This window comes from Teleopsis dalmanni, chromosome 1 (genome assembly GCF_002237135.1).
Source record: "Teleopsis dalmanni isolate 2A chromosome 1, ASM223713v2, whole genome shotgun sequence".
NCBI lineage: Eukaryota > Metazoa > Arthropoda > Insecta > Diptera > Diopsidae > Teleopsis > Teleopsis dalmanni.
Window position 1 is genome coordinate 17,889,079 of NC_051846.1, and position 22,194 is coordinate 17,911,272.

Genomic DNA, 22,194 nt, shown 5'->3' on the forward strand with positions numbered 1-22,194 from the left:
AAACGTATATAATTTAACTTACAACTACTTCAACGGCAGTGATTTCTTCATTAAATTGAATTAAATCCTCCTCAGTTTGAATTGTAAAATTTTCCAATTGAAACAGCTGACTACATTTTACCCCTTGCTTTAGAATGACTCGTTCTTGACGCAGTAGCATGTACATAATACAAAACAAAAATTTCAATTATCATTTTAAATATATTTACTTAATTTTGCATATACTTACAGTGAGTTTATGTGAAATTACAAATTATATTTTATTTATATTTTTGTTTTTTATTTGATTTTAAAAATTAAAAATTGTTCACTGTTCGCACTTCACTAAAATCAAAAGCAGACTAAATGTATACAATGTAGGCAAAACAAGAAATTCTTAACTCATATGCTTTTCTTCTTCATTCTTTTATAATTTCAACCCCGAAATTGCATATGTCCAACACAAATGTCGAAAACAAAGAAAAATAAAAACGAAGAGCTATTACCTCCTCGCTTACTTTTTCAGCGCTGGCATAATGGTGCCGCTGGGATATGACAGCAACAACAACAACAACAATAACACTATGGAATGGAATAAGAACAGCAAGTAAATTTGAGGCAACAACACTTCTGCACCGACACTGCAAGTACAACAGCAACAACAGCAAATACAAAGATAGCAACGCATTAAGAAACGCATTCGGTATTGGAATTAGAGAGGTCGCGTGCCCGAAGTACTTCGACACCCGACAAAACAAGATTGTTTTTGGTTTTTGCTTTCTGCTTTCTGCATTTTATTTTTGGTTTTTTGCTCGTTCATGCACATCACACTTTATGAAAATGTTGAAATATTATTAAATGTTTTCTTTTTTGTACGTAATTCAATAGGGGAACTTCGCTTACTGCAGAAAATATTACTTAACCCTTTTATAGCGTGGTAGGATCAATTTTTTTATATTTTCTGAATGATGGGATTTTGTTTTTAAGTCCACGCAAGATCGGCGCTCGATAAGCAAAATAAAAGTATAAATCAGATGTTCTGAAAGGTTTGAGCATATATGCTTAAAACACTAAAGATTATACATATATAGCCCTGTACCGAAAAGCAAAAGTAAATCGATCGAAAGTAAAATAATTGAAGAATATTGGGTATTAAGCATATTAAATTGAAAATATTTAATCTTCTATTAATTTGCATTTAACAATAATTGTTACTAACATACTAACTCATTCATCGAAATGAGACAAAGTCGAGACTCAAGAAAATAGTTTGAATAAGTTCGAGTGTGCACTGAGTGACTTTTCTTAAGACGATCAACCACAGGTGGATGTTTTTCACTGTCTAATATAACTTTCTTTACTGTACCTACGTCCATGTCCATGTTCGCAAAAGTACATCAGAGTCAATCAAATTTTTGTAGGAATCATATTAAATATACTCTCTTTCTTTAAAGTAGATCAGCAGATTTTTCGACATTTATTAGATTAAAAAAAGTACAAGTATTGTTATACGATATATATAATAATATAATTCATCGAAAATATGGTCTTTTACATGACTTCGAAGACAAATTCGACTGCTAAGTCAGATCGCTGCTAAATTAGGTCACCAAACTGGTGGTAGGAGTTTTTTCTTGTTGTAAAAAAATGTGTGATCTAATTTGGTTTCATTGGGTTTTTTTTCCAGTTAGTTCTAGTTAGTTAGTTCTTGAGCCATTCATCTAGACTTGCTTGTAGTTTGCTTGATGTCAGTTTTATTTTATTTTTTAAATTTTCTGTCTTATGAGGATATGGAAGAACGGGTACTATAGAAATCATTTTCATCCTTAAGCAGTTTTTAAATTGTACAGGAAAAGTATTGTGGAAAATATACTTTAAGTGCTATGCTAAATATAATAAACAAAAAAATAATTAAAAAGGCTTTCTAGTTAATGAAAATGAAAATGAATGATTGTCCTTATTTCACTTCGTCTACTTGATATAATAAATTACGTTAAGTAAAAAAAATAGTTTATGGAAAGTAGCTTTTTTGGCGTATATCTACATTTATCCATGTATTTATTATAATTGGAAAAAAAATTTGCTTTACAATTGTTATTTGTTTAATTCAAATTTCTTTTAAAAAAATATGAATAAAACGGAAATAAAATAATTTTTAACTGCAGATTTACGAACTATGGCAGTAATGTGTCTACACAATACTTGAATATAATATTTTATTAAATTTACTCATTAAAATGCATTCAGCAATCCTTTTTGCTATAAAATTACTTTAATGAAAATACCTTTCTCTTGCAGAGCTGGGGAAGTGAAAGTATTTATGCAGTCGAGCTACAGGCAGGCAGCTCGTCCTTATGAGGCGTATCTGACTTCAGCATTTGATTTTTGCCTCTGGTAAAATTTTTCCTTTTTTGCATGAAATGTAATTGTAAATAAAATTTCTACAGATACGGCAAAAACATTATTTTAATGTAAATAAAAAAAAAATAAAGAAAAAATTATTTCAAAAGAAGAAATGACTTTCATTTTTAGTCAAGCTTAAAGCCAGGGTATAAAAACGGTGGAAAAGCAAGAAAAGTCGAAAGAATTAAATTAATTGCATTTTTATGTGCAGCCGCAAGGTATATTATCACTCGTAATTCGCAACGTTTAAGAGGCCAACGTACCAATCCCATACTCGTTGAAGTCCATACGGGCTCCTTGAGCAAGTGCTGGTGTAAATATGAAACCGAATTGTTCTTGAGAGCATTTCGAGACATAAGGATGCATTATGCCACATAAACGGTGCGTAATGCAAAATTTCGAATGTTAATTATTTTTCTTCTATGAGCCTGGACGGCACTCGAAATTACCATAAAAGGATGCACTTAGGGGTTACCAGCCACCGAATGGAAGCCCTAAGAGTTCTAGTAGACCGTAGCATCGACATCAATGTAAGTAAAAGCAAAAACATGTGCATTGAAACAGAGGCAGATACACTTACGAACACTCAAGAGAAAGGCAAATTTATGCGAAGATATCTCTAGGCGAAATTCACGCTCGATTCTTTGTCGCTTTGTTTTTGTCAAAAGGATGTTTAAGTAAATTACAACGCATTAATATGAAACGCTCAGGATTGATGGTAGCCGGGGGTGTGCTCGTATATTGCGTACGATTACAGAGTTAAGTATAGGACGGGGTTAAAAATTTGATACCGTATTCATTGTAACTTTTATGCATATTGAAATTGAAATTCTATAAAGGACACACAATCTTAAACAACGAAAAACACAAAGAATAACGTGCCAAAGCAACAGAAGCGTATAAGGGGCAGCAGGGCTGCGAGTATATCGGGGAATTAAAAGGAAAATTAAAATGATTTAAAGTAAACCTGGCAACCCCACTTGACTACGCAAAAGCGTAAAGCTTGCGAGCTTCGCTGCGCTGAGCCGAATGTGCCCGTCATAGCCTGATACTTTCCGTTGCGCTAGGAGTAAAACCAAACGAACGCTGTGGGAATTCCGAATCAACAAAAACCAAAACAGAAGTTCACCCAAACAGGGGTGGCATACGATGCCAACGCTGAAGTACGTTGCCACGCACGTGCCTACCGTAATGCACTACACATACAACAAAAAACAACAAAATAAAATTTATGCGAAAAAAATAAAGCAAAAACTGAGCTCATATTTCTCGAAAAAACCGTCAACAATTTGTTTGCACAATCCAAGCATTTGATTTGGTCGGTCACAATGACTTTTCCCACACCTCTATTTTTAGAAGTTTCAGACTATAACATGCCATTAGACTAAACTCAAACCCTAGACTTACTTTGATAGATTAATAGTTTTTTTTACACAATCTTATATCTTATATGATTTGAGTATAAATCAAACTGATATATTGGCATGTTTCTCAGTCAGACTCCTGTTAGTTATCGTCAATCAAAATTGGAACTAAATATTATTTACATCTTTAGATTTTTAACAATAGCACAGCAGATTTTAAAGATTGCCACTCATTATTGTTCTTCTAGATGGCATGTGATAGATAACAGTGTTAGACCGTCTCGCAAAACAGTAACTCATCTAGGCTGTTTAAATTAGGTTATTGTAATACTACAATATTTGAAAGCTTGCTGGCTGCTTGAAAGAGAACCTATTGAGGATCAGGAAACCATTCGTTATTTTGATAAAACAAACCTGCGTTATCTGACAAATATTTGAGGAAAGAAAAATCAAAAGTGTATAAAGGTCTTTTGGCCAGTGCTTGGTTATAACAGAGCAGATAAGAGACAGTTTCCATTGCCTTCTCTAAACTACACCTACAATAGTAGTTGGTAAAAGAATACGTTAGCCGACCGTTATGTCCACCTATAAGGTAGATTCTGTCAGTACATTAATTGTAATGGACAGTAGGGAATGGGCAAAACCGCACAGTTGTTTTGTTCTTTTTTAATTATAGACGGGCGATGTCATAAGTGTTGTTTGTTGTGTGGGTTCTTAGACCCATCTTTGTGGTACATGGTTTTCTACCAAAATAATAATAATACTGTAGTATGTATGTAGTATGCATTTTCATTAAAATGTGTTGACATAAAAAACCTATAAGTTTTTAATGAACTAATACTTTTAAATAGATGTGTTTAAAGGTATTGTATGTCATTATTCAAAATGATGTTCATAATATTGCAAAGAGTTGAAAGAGGACTTGGAGTGAAACATAAATAGATGGAAAAGTTTGTGGAGTTTTTGATTATTGTAAAAAATGATTATTATAAAAAAGGTTAACGGTACCATAATGTATTTAAGATTAATCTTATGGGATCTCCTTATGAGGTTTACGTAAACAAACGGACGCCGATAATGCATTTCGGGATGACCACTGCCCCGAATGTCATCACACAAGTTTTGTGTTTATCTGATAAGGTTAACAGATTACTAGAAGGAGATAAAATTAATGTTAAATAAAAAAGGAATATATATGTAGATAGATAGATGCAATAATATTACAGTGAAACTTGAATAATAGCTATAAAAAATTGGTTATATTAATGGTGATTGGTTAAGTGTTAATCCATATTATATGTTACTAAGCTTTTAATATACCATTTATATTGTAATGGTAACATAAGTAACTTCTTCTAGTCTAATATCTTAACCCACTAATGACAAATATTTTTACATTTTTCTCATCTTTAGTCTTTTAGTGAAACTGCTAACCCTGATTATAGCTCGGTTTGAAATAAAAACAATCTATACCCGAAAATGCATTCCCTTTCATAAAATACACTTTGCTGCGTTGATCTCTAAACAAAATACTCACCAACTATACCGTAGTACCGTACCGTACCGTACCGCACCGCACCGCACCGCAACGACCCGTAGCATTGTGCCAACATGAAAATGTTAGTAACGCCAGCCTACCCCACCAAATTTAAAGCAAAACTGAAAATGCAACATCAGCCACAAGGATACGTTTGACAATAAGTGTATGCAAAGGACTTTCACTTGCACACATACACAGCACAATTATGAATAGGACTACGAATGCGTTGACAATAAGTAATACGGCGGCTCAGCTATGCGCGTGCTGCGCTGCCAGCGGAAGCCGTGTTGGGAAAAAGGGTGACTAATGCATGTGCTGGTGTGATTGCTAACAAAAGATTCCGAATTCGCTTACTAATGCAGCAACGGCGCTGCTGCAGCGAGTGCTTTGGTTTAGAGTGAATACAGGCTTTGGGTATTTGGTATTTGTTAGCGTAAGGGCTAAAAGGACAACGATATGGGGGATGAAATTTTCCCAACAACAACAACAATGCAACAGTCAGCAAGTAAGTAAGTAAGCAATAACAAAGGCAGCAATAATTTCAATTTCAATTTCGCTTTCCTTTGGCTGGCAGACATACAGCACACAGAGAGACCGTCAGACACATAAATAGATGTGGCAGGATAAAATGTTAGTCATTCTCCGCATAAACGTAGCACAGGAAGGAAGTTCATACTTTGTTAAGTTTTCTTTCGTTCATTTTATAAAGTTTAGTTCTGTTTGATTATTTTCCTTCAATAAGTTTTGTTAATTTTGTTTATAGAAATCCCGAAAAAAAAAGACTAAATAAGAAAAAAGTATATTGAAGTGCAACGAAAAGATTTAAATGTGCTAAAAACAATCATAAACAAAAAAAAAACATATTAAACAAAAAGTATTATTTATAATTTATTGTAAAATAAGTACAAAAGTGCAATGGCGGCCATAACTCAACAGCAGCAACAACAGCAACACTCACAACAACACCAACACAGCATACAATTGCTACATACAGCAGCAACTAATCACATGCCGCACGGCTTGGGGCTGCTGACCACTGTGGCCTCATTGCCGCCTAAATATCGCAGTCGTTACCTGAACATAAAAACCAAATGCGAAATACCTTTGGATTTGTCAGTAAAACCTAACTCACCGGAAATAGCCAATGATGTGCCAATCGCAACCACATTCACAGAAGTCTACACAGAACCAAGCAGTGAGCCAGAAACACAGTTAAGCGAAGAAGTCGTAGAAATGGCGGAACAAACCCAAACACAAACACAAACAAAAACAAGGGTCACAGAATTAAGCAGTAACAGCAGCAGCAGCAGCAGTAGCAGCAGCATCAGTAGCAACAGTTACAGTAGTCAAGAAAATGAAAAGCCGATAACACCACCACTTACACCCACCCCCAACTCCGCAATTAAACGAAAATATGACGCCGTTTGCATTGACAATGAGGAACATATTATTATGGACAAGTATACGAATCCGCTTAAAATGTCAAAATCTGTAGCTCATCCCACCATCAAGAGGGAGAGTACACCTACAAAACCCATCAAAGCCACAGAATCTGCACCACGAACTACAAAAATGCAGCCAGCGGTTACCAAGAGTACCACCAAAAATAAAGCAACTCGTAAACTGAAATTCGACGAGGAGACCAGCTCTCCAGTTTCTGGTACCATTATACGACCGCTGGAAGACATAACAGATGGCACAGTGCAGTATAGTAATGGTGACATCGATCCACGTTATAACATCGTCGAAATCACCGAAGAGACTAAAGCTGAATTAGCGGCTATTAAGAATGTAATAGGTGATTATATATGTAAATTGTGCAGGCTCAAATTTGACGATGCTTTTGGATTGGCTCGTCATCGTTGCGCCTGCATAGTGTTGCTCGAATATCGCTGTCCCGAATGTGGTAAACAATTCAATTGTCCCGCAAATTTGGCTTCACATCGACGCTGGCACAAACCGAAAAAAGAAGCGAACGGCACAGCTTCCAAAAAGGAGAATCGCAATACAACAGAAGGAGCTCCGAAACAGAAGGAAAATAGAGATGTAGGTCAGAAAGGCGAGGAGCTACCGTTTGCTTGTAGTGAGTGTGGTAAATGCTTCAAAAGGCAGGCATATTTGCGCAAGCATCAACTGACTCATGCGAAGAAATCAACTTCGGTCACGTCAACAGCCAAGAGTAATGTAGAATTCGCACCGGTTGCATTTGGCCAAGGTATACTAAGTAAATCCGAAACTTTTGTCGCAAGTAGCTATCACTCATATGATGGATCTTCAGCCTCCAGTTTACACTCATACAATGGCACAAACGAGGATGAAGGCGTGGTGCACAACAATGTTGTCAGCAGCTACGAGTACGATGCTGACTCCTTGTCAGATTGCAGCAATAGCTCAGCAGGTTACGGTCGTCTGCAGATTGTCGAGTCGGGCTTAACTGAGGAAGAGAATATTGCGGCGGCTGCCTTGACAAATCTGCGTAACTGCACGTCGGTGATTCAGCACACAACGCTGGCGCATTGATTGATGATGTCGAGTGAGTAAACAAATGTGTGAGTTTATCAAATGCGCTTAGCGTATCTAAGGTGGGTTCGGTTGACGGGTTGTTGTGTGTTGCTGACACTGCAATTCGCAGGGGTTGCAGGTAGTGAGTAGTGAGTAGTGAGTACTGCTATTGTAATTAGATTTTATTGTTAGGGTGGAAGTGTTTTTGTTTACTTTACTTATTTGATTTTTTGTTTGTTTGGTTCTAGTTCTTACTTCGAATGTTAATTTAAGCTCGTAGTACTACAGCTAAAATACCAAAGATAAGATACGTGAATTATTTGTTAGAGTCCAGGCACCCCAAATAATAATTTTAGTGTGTTAAGGTTGCTTTTAAGTTTGCTGTTAGGTTATTTATAAAATTTATTATAAGTTTTGTTTTAAACGCTAGTCGAAATCGTACAAATCTAGTCATATTTGTTAATATTTAGTTGCTAGTCACGTTTTGGGCACTATCAGCTTCGAGGATCTCATACGCCAGAAATATGTAGTCAAGTAATTTTGTGCATGCTCATAAATAGCTGGATTGTTCCAGAAGAAAGAGCAGCTCTTAGTATATTTCATTCATAGTTAAGAAAATCTAAGTTGAATTTTAAGTAAAAATAGAAAACAAAATTCAGGCAAATTAGTGCAGTAATAAATTTAGTTTAGTTTGTAGTCATCGAAGGTTTCTCTGAGATGTTTCCAAAAGATGAGTGTGAACTCTAGTCATTCTATAGATAAGTTCAAAAAGCTTAACCATTGCGGTTCAGCTACTATTTAATCTCAATTTAGTTCTTTAGTTTTGTAGCTAAATAAGTTTAGTTCTAATTAAGCTACGTTTAAGACATAAACCAGCGTTTCACTACCAGAAATCAAGCCACAAAGTACAATAAGTATTTAGTTTTATAATAAAGCCTTTACATTACATAAACATGTATAATATTAACTTGCAATTGAAAATGTAAAAATCTCAAAATGCGGTTGTATACTTAAAAAACGAAAATTAATAATTAAAAATATTAATTTGATATTATATTTAATATAAAAATAAAATAACGAAATATCACAACGTTATTGTTCCTTGCATACAATAATTCAGTAAATTTTAACTGGAAGTACCAAAAGGGTTGTATTTACGAGTATTTCTGTTTCGCAACGAAATTTCAAATATGTTAATTAAATAGTAATTAAATAGTTTAAAAATGCATTTTAACTATCTATCATATCGTATACAAAATAATTATAAGAAATTCGGAGTTGTAATTTAATTATCAAGTAAGGACGAGTGCATCCAACGACCAGGATGCAAAGACAAATTTTTAGTGTTAAGTTCTTATATTAAATTTGTGATACTATTTAATAAATTATTTAAAAAAAATCGATATTCGTAATTTTGTACTTGAAATTTGCATTAATTTACATATAATATAACATATATATTTTTATACTCTATATTTATAATTGTAATAATTAATAATGTTAATATTATTAACCTCTAGGTACCAGAAATTATTTAAGCGCATATTTTTATATATTTTTGTAAAAAATTAACAAAATTAAAATAAAACTGAACAAAAAAAAAATTATTATATTTTATTTTATTTTAAAGATTTTATTTTAAAATTTTATAATTTTATTTATATTTTTATTTTTTCTCTTTGTCTTCACAAAATCAAAAGCTGGTTCGAAGGTAATACCCAACACTTGTTATCACAGTGTTAATGATGACACAGTTATTAATGATAATAATGTAAAGATGAAGTATACCATTCTGGTGCTTATAAGGAACAAGTATTGAGAATGGTGTATATAGTCAGACTATTAAGAATCACAAAATAAAATGGCAGATTATATATAAGATCACAACATAAATTCACACACAGATGCATACTTACCCGTACAATCATTCTGAAGTAGAAATGAGTTGATTATCATTTATAGAGATAGTCCGAGGAAGGAGGGAGGAAGTGGACCGCGTAAGCGTCCGACTCTATCTTAGTAAGATGCATTAAAATAGTTAAGGTATAGACGTGAGTATGTCTAACCTGTCATGTGTCGATTTCCGATTATATTGAAATTAACATTTATATTTTGTTAGTAAATGATATAAATGATAATTATAACATATATATTAAGCAGAACTTCATTTATCATTTCATTATTATAACTGATTATTTTTGTTTTTGCCTTCCAGTTCTGATAAGAGGAAATCTAAGAATGTTGTAGTAAATGAATTGTGTAGAGTTAATCTTATCGTGTTTTAACAATGAACGGTCAGATTTTCTAACCTGAGGGTTTCTTCCTCATAGTCTAAAAGTAAGAAGCCATGGTACAAGTTTTCTTAAAATTAGAAAAATATGGGTAAGAATTATGCATTAAAAGCTATTAAAATTGGCTTTATTTATTTAATGAACTTTTGATCCATTTTATATATGTAGATATATTTATTTAATATTCGTTTTTCATCGAGGTGTAAAGCAAATGTCGGTCTGATGTCAGGAGCATGAAGTTCAATCGCATATTTTTTGTCGCCATTGTCTCTATTCCTTTGCCTATGTGTTTTCATATGTTATCTTTAAACTAGAATTACATTAGCTATTTTTATTGGAGACGCCCACCTTGGTTATGCGAGCTATGATAGCTCTTTGTCTCCTCTTCAAAATGTTTTATGTGCCGCATGATTTCAGTGGATCATGTTTTAACTGCATTCCATTTGAGACTGGATTGGAGCACATCTCATATGTGATCCTGCTATGCGATGATATGTGTCCCAAGACTCTGTCGAGGAGTTCCCGTATTTCTTTAAAACGGTCACAATGTTCTATACTTTCAGTAACGTTTTGACAGTTTGGGCAGTGGAGGAGTTATTCTCAGAAGCATTTGGGGCCATTTAATATCTAAGTCAAATATAAGTACAATTCCTAAATTCTTTAATGTTGAAAAAAAGTGTATAAATGTATATATATGACTGCTCCCACCTTTGTTGGCATTATCTAACAAACCACAAACGGTCAACAAATTATTGATCTGCCGTTACGGTTTGTCTGTTCTAAGGCAAAAGTTGCAGTTATCGATTACTTGCTTTGTTACTAACATACTGATCTACACTAAATACTATTTGAAACGGTCTGTAATATGAAACTAACAATGGATCATTTTTACAAAGTATTTACGCATCAAATTCTTTACTGAGTTCAATAATTTGTCCGACTGCTCAAATTTTTTATAGCAAAAGTTAGAATTTAGTTAGGATTTAGAATTTCACTGTTCGCAAGGATAGTTACAGAGGCATATCCGCGGATTTAGCATATTGAATTTAAACTGAGTGCTTCATTAGTTCCAAATAGTATGTGCGTACGTGCACTGCCAGGACGATATAATACATTTTCAGGTATAGGAAGTGAAAATACTTTTTATATCCTAGTTTGATAGACATACTCTTTGCTGTAAACCTAGTTACGGTATTAAATAATTGTATGAAAAAACTGAAAACTAAAATGTTTAGAGTATTGTATGACAGGAGTCCCATTTGAAGAGACCTACTTATACTTAAATATTATGAAAATTATTTGAACTGAAGTCACAACTTATTAAGAACATTTCAGTTATCACTGTGATAAGTTATTAACGACATATACTTTTAGGATAATTTATTCTTAGGGGTTATCAAAATATATATATGTTATATATTTAGATGATGAAAGCATTATGGATTTTTCCAAGTAGTTCCTTCCACAAGGACTACTTTCTGCGACGATATATAAAATGGTTGGTCTGTTTGGAGAAGCCAGTATTGATATCAGTTTCGGAAGTCATGAGGCTTATTTGGGAGTTATTGACAACCATTATTACAAAATTCTATCTCTAGAATTAATTTGATTTGCTGTCATATGCTCGAAATCATTTTTTGTTCAAAGTAATGAATAGAATAATCTATCGGAAAAATAAAACGGATGTATAGCATTTATTAATATTGTAGAAAATAAAGTTTATTTGATAACTAATCAACTTGTGAGTAGCTAATATAAATATACTAGAAATAAAGCAAAAATTTAAGTACTGCAAAGAAGACTTATTTCTTTATAGAATATAATGGAACAGAAAAATAATAAATATATCTCCTTCAAAGCAATTTTTCAATTTCAAGAAATGAAATTGCGTGCTTCATTAGTGTCAAATAATGGCACGTACGTGCGCATCCTTGCAGGACACACATTATTAAATTGATGAATGCCTCATTTAATTACACACATTCGCTAAATAAACGGTAAATAAGAGAAGTGAAAAACAAATTTTACTTCAATTAAAATTAAAAAAAAAATATAAATAAAAACAAATAAAATAAAAGTAGAAGTAGAAGTAGAAAATCCATATAGGCGGAATCGGACTGTAATCGTTTAATAATTGCGGTTGATGCGTGAGCAACTGGAACAAAGGGAGGGGAGAGTCTACAGTGGAAAACTAAACATTTAGAGAAGTGTATTTCTTAAATTGTGCACTTAATGAGCATCGTTTTCCATATAATTTCGACGCTTTTCTCATAATTTCCACACTTTTCACGGTGTTGCCTATGGACATATTTCTATTGAAAATAGCAATAAGAAAACACCAAATGAATTACTACTCGATTAGAAAAAGGATACATATTACTTATAGTTTTCAGAAAGGACATTGACATGGGTTATCGATCTTCAATTTACTCACACCCTCGCCGTAAAACGAAACCAAAACAATACGAAACGGAAGTGGACAGATGCATCGCATTGTGGAAATACACAAACTGCAAGCAAACACGGAAGGAAAGTGTTTACCAATAAATGAACAAATGTTTTCAGGCAAGCAGTTGAAAATTAAAATTTAAATAAAAAAACGCTGAGAACAGGGTGGACCACTATTTAGATACGGCTTTAATATTTATGCAGTCTTAACATACATTTTTTACTTAGTTTTTGGATAAAAAGTGGAAAACATTGCATCAGCGACTAACAGCCAAGAGCAGCAGCAGCAGCAGCTTAGCAGCGCAGCGAAGTTGAAACGGAAGCGACATGATATGGCATAAAAATTAGTAAATAAAAAACCGAATGAAGCTAACCAAAACCAGACAGGACATGCCTCAGTTCGATGGCTTTCATACTATTTCATATCGCATACGGTTCACGAAATCGAACCCAAGCCCAAACAAACAATCCCAGAAAGGGATGCAAGTCAAAAAGATTTTTTTTGCTTTTTTCATGCGGCAAAGAAAAGTTATTAGTTTGGGGTGTGAGCCTGTGAGCCTGTGAGCCAGTGAGCCTGCAGCGTGTGTGTAAATGGAGTAGTGAAAGTTTAGAGACAATAGCGAACACCAACGCATTGCTAGGATAACAAACCACCCCCATGTGGCCCGCACAGAATCCCATACATTGTAGCAGTGTGGCAGTGTAGCATCGTTATTTTCTGGCTGCAGCGAAATGCTCATAGTCATTACCAGACGCTGCTATCATGGCATGCCCAATGGAACGGGTCATACAGCGTACATCTGTCCTATTGAATTACTAATCAAACAAACTGGAACAAGCACACACGAATATGCATTTACGCATTTAAATGCGTAATTACTCAATGTGCGAGCATGAAATGCGATATCTGATATATTGGCATTTGGACTACGTACCAACGTTGGCCGCGACACCGCCAACGGGAAGAGCGTTAAAATTACCAACAGCGGGATGCTTTTGCGTATATTGGTTACACAAGGAGCGGGCTTACTGCACCTTTCAAACAAAATGCAGCATTTAAACTGTGTTTCGAATTCCGTTAGAAATATTCCATTGCGCCCGTATTTGAAGGCTGTAGTTTACACATGCGCAACATGGTCGATACACGGCCAAATGCATCGTTATCAGATACAATGCCAACAAAGCAAAAAAACAACAACGCGGTAACGCGGTAACGCAAATGCCCAAGCCCAAATACTCAACAGGAACCACAAAAACTGCTGGTAACAGTTTCCATGCACAAAATCTAAGCATTTGTTAGAGCATCTGCAATTGTATGGGCACTCAAATGCTCAAGCAACTGAAACATCTCGGCGAGGCATTTTGAAATTGATTCGCACTAATATTCAATTTAGGTTTGCTTTAGTGAACATTATACAATCACTGAATTCGGATACATTTACAAGAGGGGCGTAGCACTCATTTGCTAAGCGATAAGTGCGGCCAAAGGGGGTAATTTGCAAACTCACCTCAAGTGACTTGATTATACATTACACCCCGTAAAAGGTCCTTTTGTGTTTTCTGCTGGATTTGCTGGCTTTGCTGCAGATAAAATCTTTTACTGCCTGAAGATTTCTACAAAACATAAGTGGTGCTCGAGTTTTCTTTTCTGTAGAACTAATTAAACGGAGGTTTCTCAATTGGCTGGTGAGAATTACGAAGAACTGCTTTCGAGATCGCTGTTTGCATATCAAAGTATCTGCCATCTGAAGTGTATAATTATTATACTTAAAATTGTTACTTAAGTATTCGATGCATAATGGCAACACAAGAGGCTCAACAAATTAAAGACTATAAAATGTGAGTCCTTGTTGTGTGTGACACTGTGTGTGTGATATTAAAATAATCACAGGACCATGGGATGGAGTTAAAAATATGGGTTACAAACAGCATGGGAATTTTCAATTTAATGAATTGAACAATTTTAAAGAATAATGTTAACTTTATTCTTTAATATTTGGCAATTAACTTGTCAGGCACTTAATGTAGTTGGACAGAATGACATGAGAATACAGAGAAATGTAAGTTTCTTTCTTAAAAAAACAATTAATTTTTAAAAAAAAATTAGTACGTATATTTTTATCACTATCATAAATCTATCATAAATCTGTATGAATCTAAAATTTCACTTCAAAATTGCAGTTATTAAATTTATACTTGCAACAAACCCAAGCAGTGATAATTTTGTTATTTCCTGTTTTCTTTTGTCACTTAGCTACTAATCTGAGGGAAGAAATTCTGTATATGCAAATGAAGCACAGGAGGTGTCACATTTTAATGTTAAATGTCCATTTTGACAAAAAACAATCTTATCAGTTTTAATAAGATATATATAAAAATATTTCTGATTCAGAAGAATTTTAAAATATAAAAGCATATTGAATGATATATCATCATTAATAATTTCTTTCCAGTTCTTCTTTTTAGATGCATATTTTGACTATATGGTGCTTCTAACAAGTGATAATGCACTACCGATAGTGGCAGTTTTGAATGGAACAGAACACTCTCTATTTACGTCGTAACATAGTTTAAATAGTATCAAATTCAAGTCCTATCCGAAGTTATTCGGCTTGTTTCATGAAAGTCATAATAATTGACCGATAAGTGACGTTTAAGATCTATTGTGCTGTTGGCTGTTGATAAATCCAACAGCGTCACTTGTTTTTATATCAGTTTAATGAAAGTCGAATGTAGGTACTCACTGTGTAAGTGAGTGACAGGCAGATGACAGGTAGATAAGATGAGTTGAAGTTTCACTTTGCATTTTACAGCATTTGCAGATGACAATGTCTTTTTGTTCCTTCTTTTTACAAATGGAAGTTTACGGTTAAGAATGTCCAGTTAAAATGTCAGTGATTAATCTGAGGTCAAATCTATTTAGTCCGATAAGCCTGTTATTTTTATTATTAGTTCAAAGTATCTGTTTGAGTGATCTTGAGCCTTTGAAGTCGGTACGGCTACGGTATGATAAGTTGCTATTCTGTAAAAAGGTTCGGGTCTAAAAAACAGAGTTAGTGAACTATTTTACGCAAGTTCGTCAGTTTATGGGCAAGTATTTAGATAAGTGTTTCTTTAGTCGTAGTAGCCAGCTCAAATATATGGTTTTTGCAGCTTCCGATCAACTTTGTTTTAGTGGTTCAGATGTGGATAGTTGACTCGTATATATATACATAAAAATATAAATAAACCAAATACATATATATGTTAATAATACTTTTGTTCCTGAAAAACTTTTAAAGATATTTAAATTGTTAGGTGAAATGTATGTGCATGAAGCTAGTCCTATTTTGTCTGTTGTCGAGTTTTAAGTCATTAACTGTATTCAGTTCCTATTTTTACATTTATTATTCTGGGATTTTCTCTATGAGGTTACAAGAACAGAACTTGTATTACATGGTATGAATGAAAAGTGAAATGCAGGGTTATTTTTCATGGCTTTCTGATTTGAAAGATATTTCATCAGTTCGTTCTATATATGATAGAGGATGTTTGGAAAGTGGAGAACAGTTCTTAATATTTTATAATTAATGACAATACGTAGAGAAGTTAACTAAAAATCCCTCCGTAGTAATTGTGGAACATGTTATATATGCGCGTTTAGTGACTCAGCATTCAAGTCTCTGCAATTTACTCAGTTAGTTTTGTTATTAATTTAGTTATTAAAATTTTTTTACGTTTTGCCACCATAAGATAGATTAAATGATAGTAAGTATTATCATGGTTTGAGTAAAGACGTGGACATGCTGTCATGCATTTGGTTTTTTTATTTATTGTCTGCTTTAAAAGTTTATTGTAATCAAGATTTTTATCATAAATATTTCTGATATATTTGTGATATTGGTGTGTTGTGAAATTAGCAAAAAAAAATTTTTTTGTTAGAAAATATTATAAACATGGTTTTTAAAGTGTTCAATAATTGCCCTTTCTTATTTTATTATCTTAATGTTATCCAACCATAAGATATTTCTATTAATCCAAAAAGTGAACTAAGAACATGAACTTATTTAAGATTGTATTACCAATATTTTCGCATCAAGAATATAATGAGCAACATATGGGCAACTCAAATGCATTTTGCCATTTTTTAATTAAAAAAATAAATTTGATATTCGCAACTTTTTAGTGACGGACATTATAGATTTCATTCGAAATGATTGAGTCTGTTAAGCTTGTTAAAATTCTATTCTATTTCATTTTCTTCGGTATTACTCAATTTCATTCAATTCATTTTCATCTATTAATATATATTTAATATATAATAATTGTAAAATTAGCTGATTTTTATAATTCTTTTCTTATACTAGTAATAATTTAATTATTTTCAAATTTAATGTATTATTTTCGTATGCATGGCAACTCTATTACAGTGACATATCAAAGTCTACAAAAGCTTTTGTACTCCGTAATATTGCCATTACTGCAAGAAAGCAAAAATAATGGCAAATTCGGAGAAAACTTATTAACTTAAGAAGAAACGGTAGCAAGGACGACTTCATTGACATTTCAGTGCGACTAAAGCATACACCTGCCATTAACTGTTGTGACGACGACACCAACAGGACGTGTTTACGGCATTCGATTTAACAAACTTTGAACGCGGCAAAGTAAAAACTTTAAAACTTAAATAACTGCATTTATTAATACATATTTTAGGTAAATTTTCTTAAAAATTTAACAACAAAAATTGTTAACATTAAATTTATTGTAAATTGAGTGAATTAAATAAAACATCAAAATACGATAATTGCGATTTTGTGTGGTTTTTGTGAATCAAATGGTGAAAGGTGAAAGGATAATTGAGACGTGTAGGTATGAGCGAGAGAATTCAATAGCAAAACACATATTACACCGAACACATGTGAATACACCACAATAGTTTGTATGGTTCTTATGAATATATCAAAATACATTGTATTCAACACACAGAAATTTAAACTCACCATCAATGAGCTTTTGAGCATAAGTCGAGTACAAATACCAACACGCATACAAACACATCACTTTACATGTATGGCATGGTAGGAGCTTTTGTGTAAGTAAAAAGGATAAGCAGTAAAAGAAAAGGTGCTTTTGTGTAAGTGAAAGTAAGACTGGTAAGAGCGAGAAAAGCTCCATGTTTGTGTCAAATATAATCCGCTTTGGTTTTTTGTAGACTTATTGATTCCATTGGTATGTTATATTATCATAGCAAGTCATTTTTCGGAGTTTATCCTTAACTCTGTGGCGAATATTATTGCTTGGAAAACTCGTATGCGCTTGGGGAAAAGCTACTTCGTAAGTCAAAGCGTGTTACTGATTTTCATTTTCAGTTTTTCTCCGACTGTTTAGGGCGGTTCCGCAGGCAGGCTGAAAGAAGTGGACGTGTAGTGTGCAAAAATTATTAATAAAATATCAAAAAGCTAAAAACAAATCTTAAAAACTATAAAAAGAAAAGGATATACATTGAAAAAATATAATATTAGGAAAATTATTGGTTTAAAAAAACAAACAATTCGGTTAAACAAATTTGTGAGGTGCGTGCTTGAATGTGAGATTACATGAGTAAAAATTTTCCATTGCATTTCTTTTTTTGTTTTGTGACGACATGTGATTCAGGAAAAAGGATTTAATAAATTATATTTTTGTAATTATTTAAAAAATTATTTAAATTTCAGTAAATTAGAAACCTTCAGAGGCCAGTGAAAAATTTGGCGAAAGCATGAAAAGTGAAAACAGTACCAAGAAAATTGCATTCCAAAGCTATTATTCGCACATTGTTCATGCCAAAAAGGATATTACGAATGTCCTTCAGTCGATTACGTACGCATACGCGTTGTAATGCTAAATAAATGAATATTGCTCCATTTTTGTGGTCCTTTGGCTTTGTTTTGCTATTTGTTTGCTTTTTATGCAATTTTTGCCAATAATCAGATGGACTATTATAAATATTTATAAGGGATTTGGGATCTTATACGTGGAAAAAGATATTCTTCTGGTATAGAATCGGAGTTCTAATAATGAAAGGCTAGAAGTTTTAAGCAAAAATACGCTTTCTGCTCTTTTGCTTTTGCTTCACTTTACTATACAGTTTTCAAGTGCACATATACAGAGACGCAAAAGGACTCTTACTGCTGTAAGCATTGCTTACATATCTACAGCAAAACACGCTCGTTGCCTGTTATCCTAGTTTCCATTCTTTCTTAGCCAGTTGTGCTGTGCCTTCTTTAGCTTCGATTTGTTTTAGTAGATTTTATTTACTTTTCATTATTTCGTTCGTTTCGTCCTGACTGAATCGCTTTCGCAAGCAACTTTCATCAGACGAAAGTAAATAAAAATACCTGAAAACACGTACAAGAGAAGAAGAAGCCCGAAAAAGGAAAATTAACTTTCCTTCATGAATTTTCCTTGCTTGAGCGTGTTTCTGTGTGAAGATGTAATTTATTCACTAAATATTTTCATGTATTCAACAGTGAAATGTGAACATAAAGGAATTGTTTAGATAAACAATATTCACGAAACAAAATATTCAAATAGATATAAACTATATATGTAAGGCTTATTTAAAACTATAAACTATAAAACAACGAATAACTCGAGATAAAGCGAAAAACATTGTTTCAGATTAAAGATTAAAGCAATAAAAAGTCATTTGTTCGCAATTGTTCCTTAAAACTATGCACTTTGACAAACAATCGGTAAAAGGACATCAAACACAACAGTTTGAATAGCTCGAAAGGATGCCATATTGAGCATTAAAATAAAATATTCTAAACTCGTTAATCTTACTTACTTCATAAAAAACGTTATCGACTAAGGTTGCGTTTACAAAAAACCAAAAAAAAATATTTTAATAATATTTAAGGACATTTTTTTAGAACATTTTGTGCGCGCATTACGATTGTGCCTTTTCGTTGTGTGTGTATGTTTCCGTAAGGAAAATAAATAAACTGTTAACTAATAATCACATTAAATGTGAAATAAAATCTGAAGCTTAAGACTTAAAATTTAAAAATATCTCAAAATTATGTATAAACAAAAACATTTGCTGCCATTAGCATAATACCAGTAAATAAAAACCAGATTCATTCAGAGCACCAGGTAAGCCTTATACCCATATTTCTTCTTAGTAATTATTTTAAGCTAATAATGATGAATTCTATATATTATATACCATTTTATAGTAAAGTTACAGAGAAATATTTCTCATTTGTATATATTTAATGCTTCAATCGGTTAGAGTCTCTTTTTACGGACCACTGTCAAAGTTTTGAGTCAAAAAAGAACGAGAAAAATGTTACTCACTCTTGTTACTGAATGATATTCGGTAGAAATGGTTATTCCCCAATTCCCCATAGGTTATGACTTATAGGAGAGTCACAATCTGTCATACACTCCGGTATTCGCCATCCACCAGGCCATGTTAGTTTAGTTACTTCACAGCTAATCAAAGTTTTTTAACTCGTTCTAGGCCGCGTCCAGTAGCCTACACCAGCCACCCCAATCAGTGGTTTGTGGTTGTCAATTGATAGTACCAAGTGCCTTCATATCGTTAACATTCCAGCTAAAATGCGGACGTTCTTTACCGCGTTTTCCAACAGCAGGTACAGAATCAAACACTTTTCTAACTGGAGCCAGAAAGGAGTCCTTCAATCCACCTATTTATGTTGAATATGTCATTCAAATATATAAATAACTGTTCAATAAATGGTTGTTGCTATGTTATTCACGTTTCTATATAATTGTATACATACATTCTCATGTTAGAGTTTTGTTTTGTTTTACGCCGCGGGGAAGAGAGGAATGGCTATGCAATGACCACAATGCGGCACCCCAGAAAGTAAAAATGTCAGACTCACACAAACTAGACCCTCTTTTACATTCCTAGAGACTATGTTCTACCCCGGCACTACGTTAGTATCACTTCAGGGTATGGTCTTTCCATGTGTTACTTGCGTCATACAAAACTTTTGTAAAAAAGTTCTCTTTTAGTTTTTTTTATAATCTTCTTCTGAGATGGATTTGGTGACAGCAGAACTTTCTTCTTAATCCAAGTTTCACATAAGCTCGGTTATGTTATCACATAGACTGTGATCGAATTTTAATTTTTGAAACCAACCTGAGTGGTTCATAAAATATTTTAGTATATACGCTTATAAGTTCTAAGAATTCTATAGCGGAATGACTAAATCTTACCAGTAGTGGGTAATTGCAAAGAAAATTTTCAGTTGTTTTCTGAGATAGGATGTCAGGTATGTCCGAATCCATGCCGAAAAATCCATTTATCAGAGTTCTTGTTCTGGATTGAAACCAGACCACGTTAATTTGCTTACTTAACAGCTCAATAAAGTTTTTCAATCATATTCTGTTACTTTAAAAAATGATTATGGATCTGTGTTTGGTCAATTAGTAATATGATCAGTATTTATTTCCCTGTTGATGATGCATCTAATTTTAATCTAGCTAGTTCATTTGCAATTTTTATGCCTCGTGGGCTCCATGGAGCCCAGATAAATAATATCGTGCATTAATTACTCACTTTCCTCAGCTCAGTTTGGTGTTATTTTAATAGTTTTAGTTTTGCACTGCTGTTGGATAATGTGAGTATAGCAGCTGAAACGAGCTACCTTCTGATTTTTTCAATAAAATTTAAAATTTATTTTCAGTCAATTTTTCCCTGATATCCTATATCTCCATAAATTTTGTAAATGAATTCCCATTCTCATGCAATAGGTTTTCGTTTCTTCGATCAAGTAATCATCGAACTTTACTGGACGTTTTTAGCAAACACCATATATAACAAAACAATACAAACTTTCACTTCATAATCATAATAGATTAACTAAATATCTGAGTACTCATATTAAGCTATATAAAAACGAGTCTCTAAAAGTATATCTCAGCAATCTTACTTATGATAAAAACACCAATTATTCCCTGTGGAAATGCACGAAAAACATAAAAAAGCCGGTCATACAAAATTCGCCCATTCGAACTAATGATGGCAACTGGGCCAAAGATGATTGCGAAAAATCTAATGCATTTCGCGAATACTTAGCTAACGTTTTCACAATAGAAGATAGCGATTGCAGTGATCTTGATTCTATATATCCTCCATTCTCACCAATACATAATGAAATTCCACACGTTTCTGAGTTAGAACTTATAGAAATTATTAATTCTGAACTTAAATTAAAGAAATCGCCTGGATTTGATATGATTACCGCTGAAATATTGCGTCAGATATCTGTCAAATGTGCCTATATGCCAATTATGTAGAAAATGTCGGAGGTAATTATGATCCTAAAGCCGGGAAAACCTGCGCACTAGGTCTCATCATATAGGCCTATAGCACTACTACCAATCATTTCCAAGATACTCGAGATAGCAATTTTAAAAAGAATAAGCCCTGTCATATCAGGGCTTATTCTCAAATCATCAATTTGGCTTTAGAAAGAATCATTCTACAATTGACCAGATTCACAGAATAACAAATATTATCGAAAAATCCTTTGAAAACAAAACGGTATGCTCTGCTGTCTTTCTCGACGTATCACAGGCCTTTGACAAAGTGTGGCACAGAGGTCTACTACATAAAATAAGAATGATGCTGTCAATGGAGAATGCAATACTTTTAGAATCATATCTT

General features: G+C 33.3%; 1 protein-coding gene across 1 annotated transcript; it reads left to right on the forward strand.

The window, feature by feature from the left end:
• Positions 1-6,019: 6,019 nt before the first annotated feature.
• LOC119669935 (protein sister of odd and bowel) lies at positions 6,020-8,788 on the forward strand. The gene has a single exon (XM_038079988.1). The coding sequence runs from the start codon at positions 6,202-6,204 to the stop codon at positions 7,804-7,806; it is 1,605 nt and encodes a 534-aa protein (XP_037935916.1). The 5' UTR covers positions 6,020-6,201; the 3' UTR covers positions 7,807-8,788.
• Positions 8,789-22,194: the final 13,406 nt, after the last annotated feature.

Coding starts and splice junctions, on each gene's coding strand:
- LOC119669935 (XM_038079988.1), top strand. CDS start 6,202: ATGGCGGCCATAACTCAACAGCAGCAACAACAGCAACACTCACAACAA.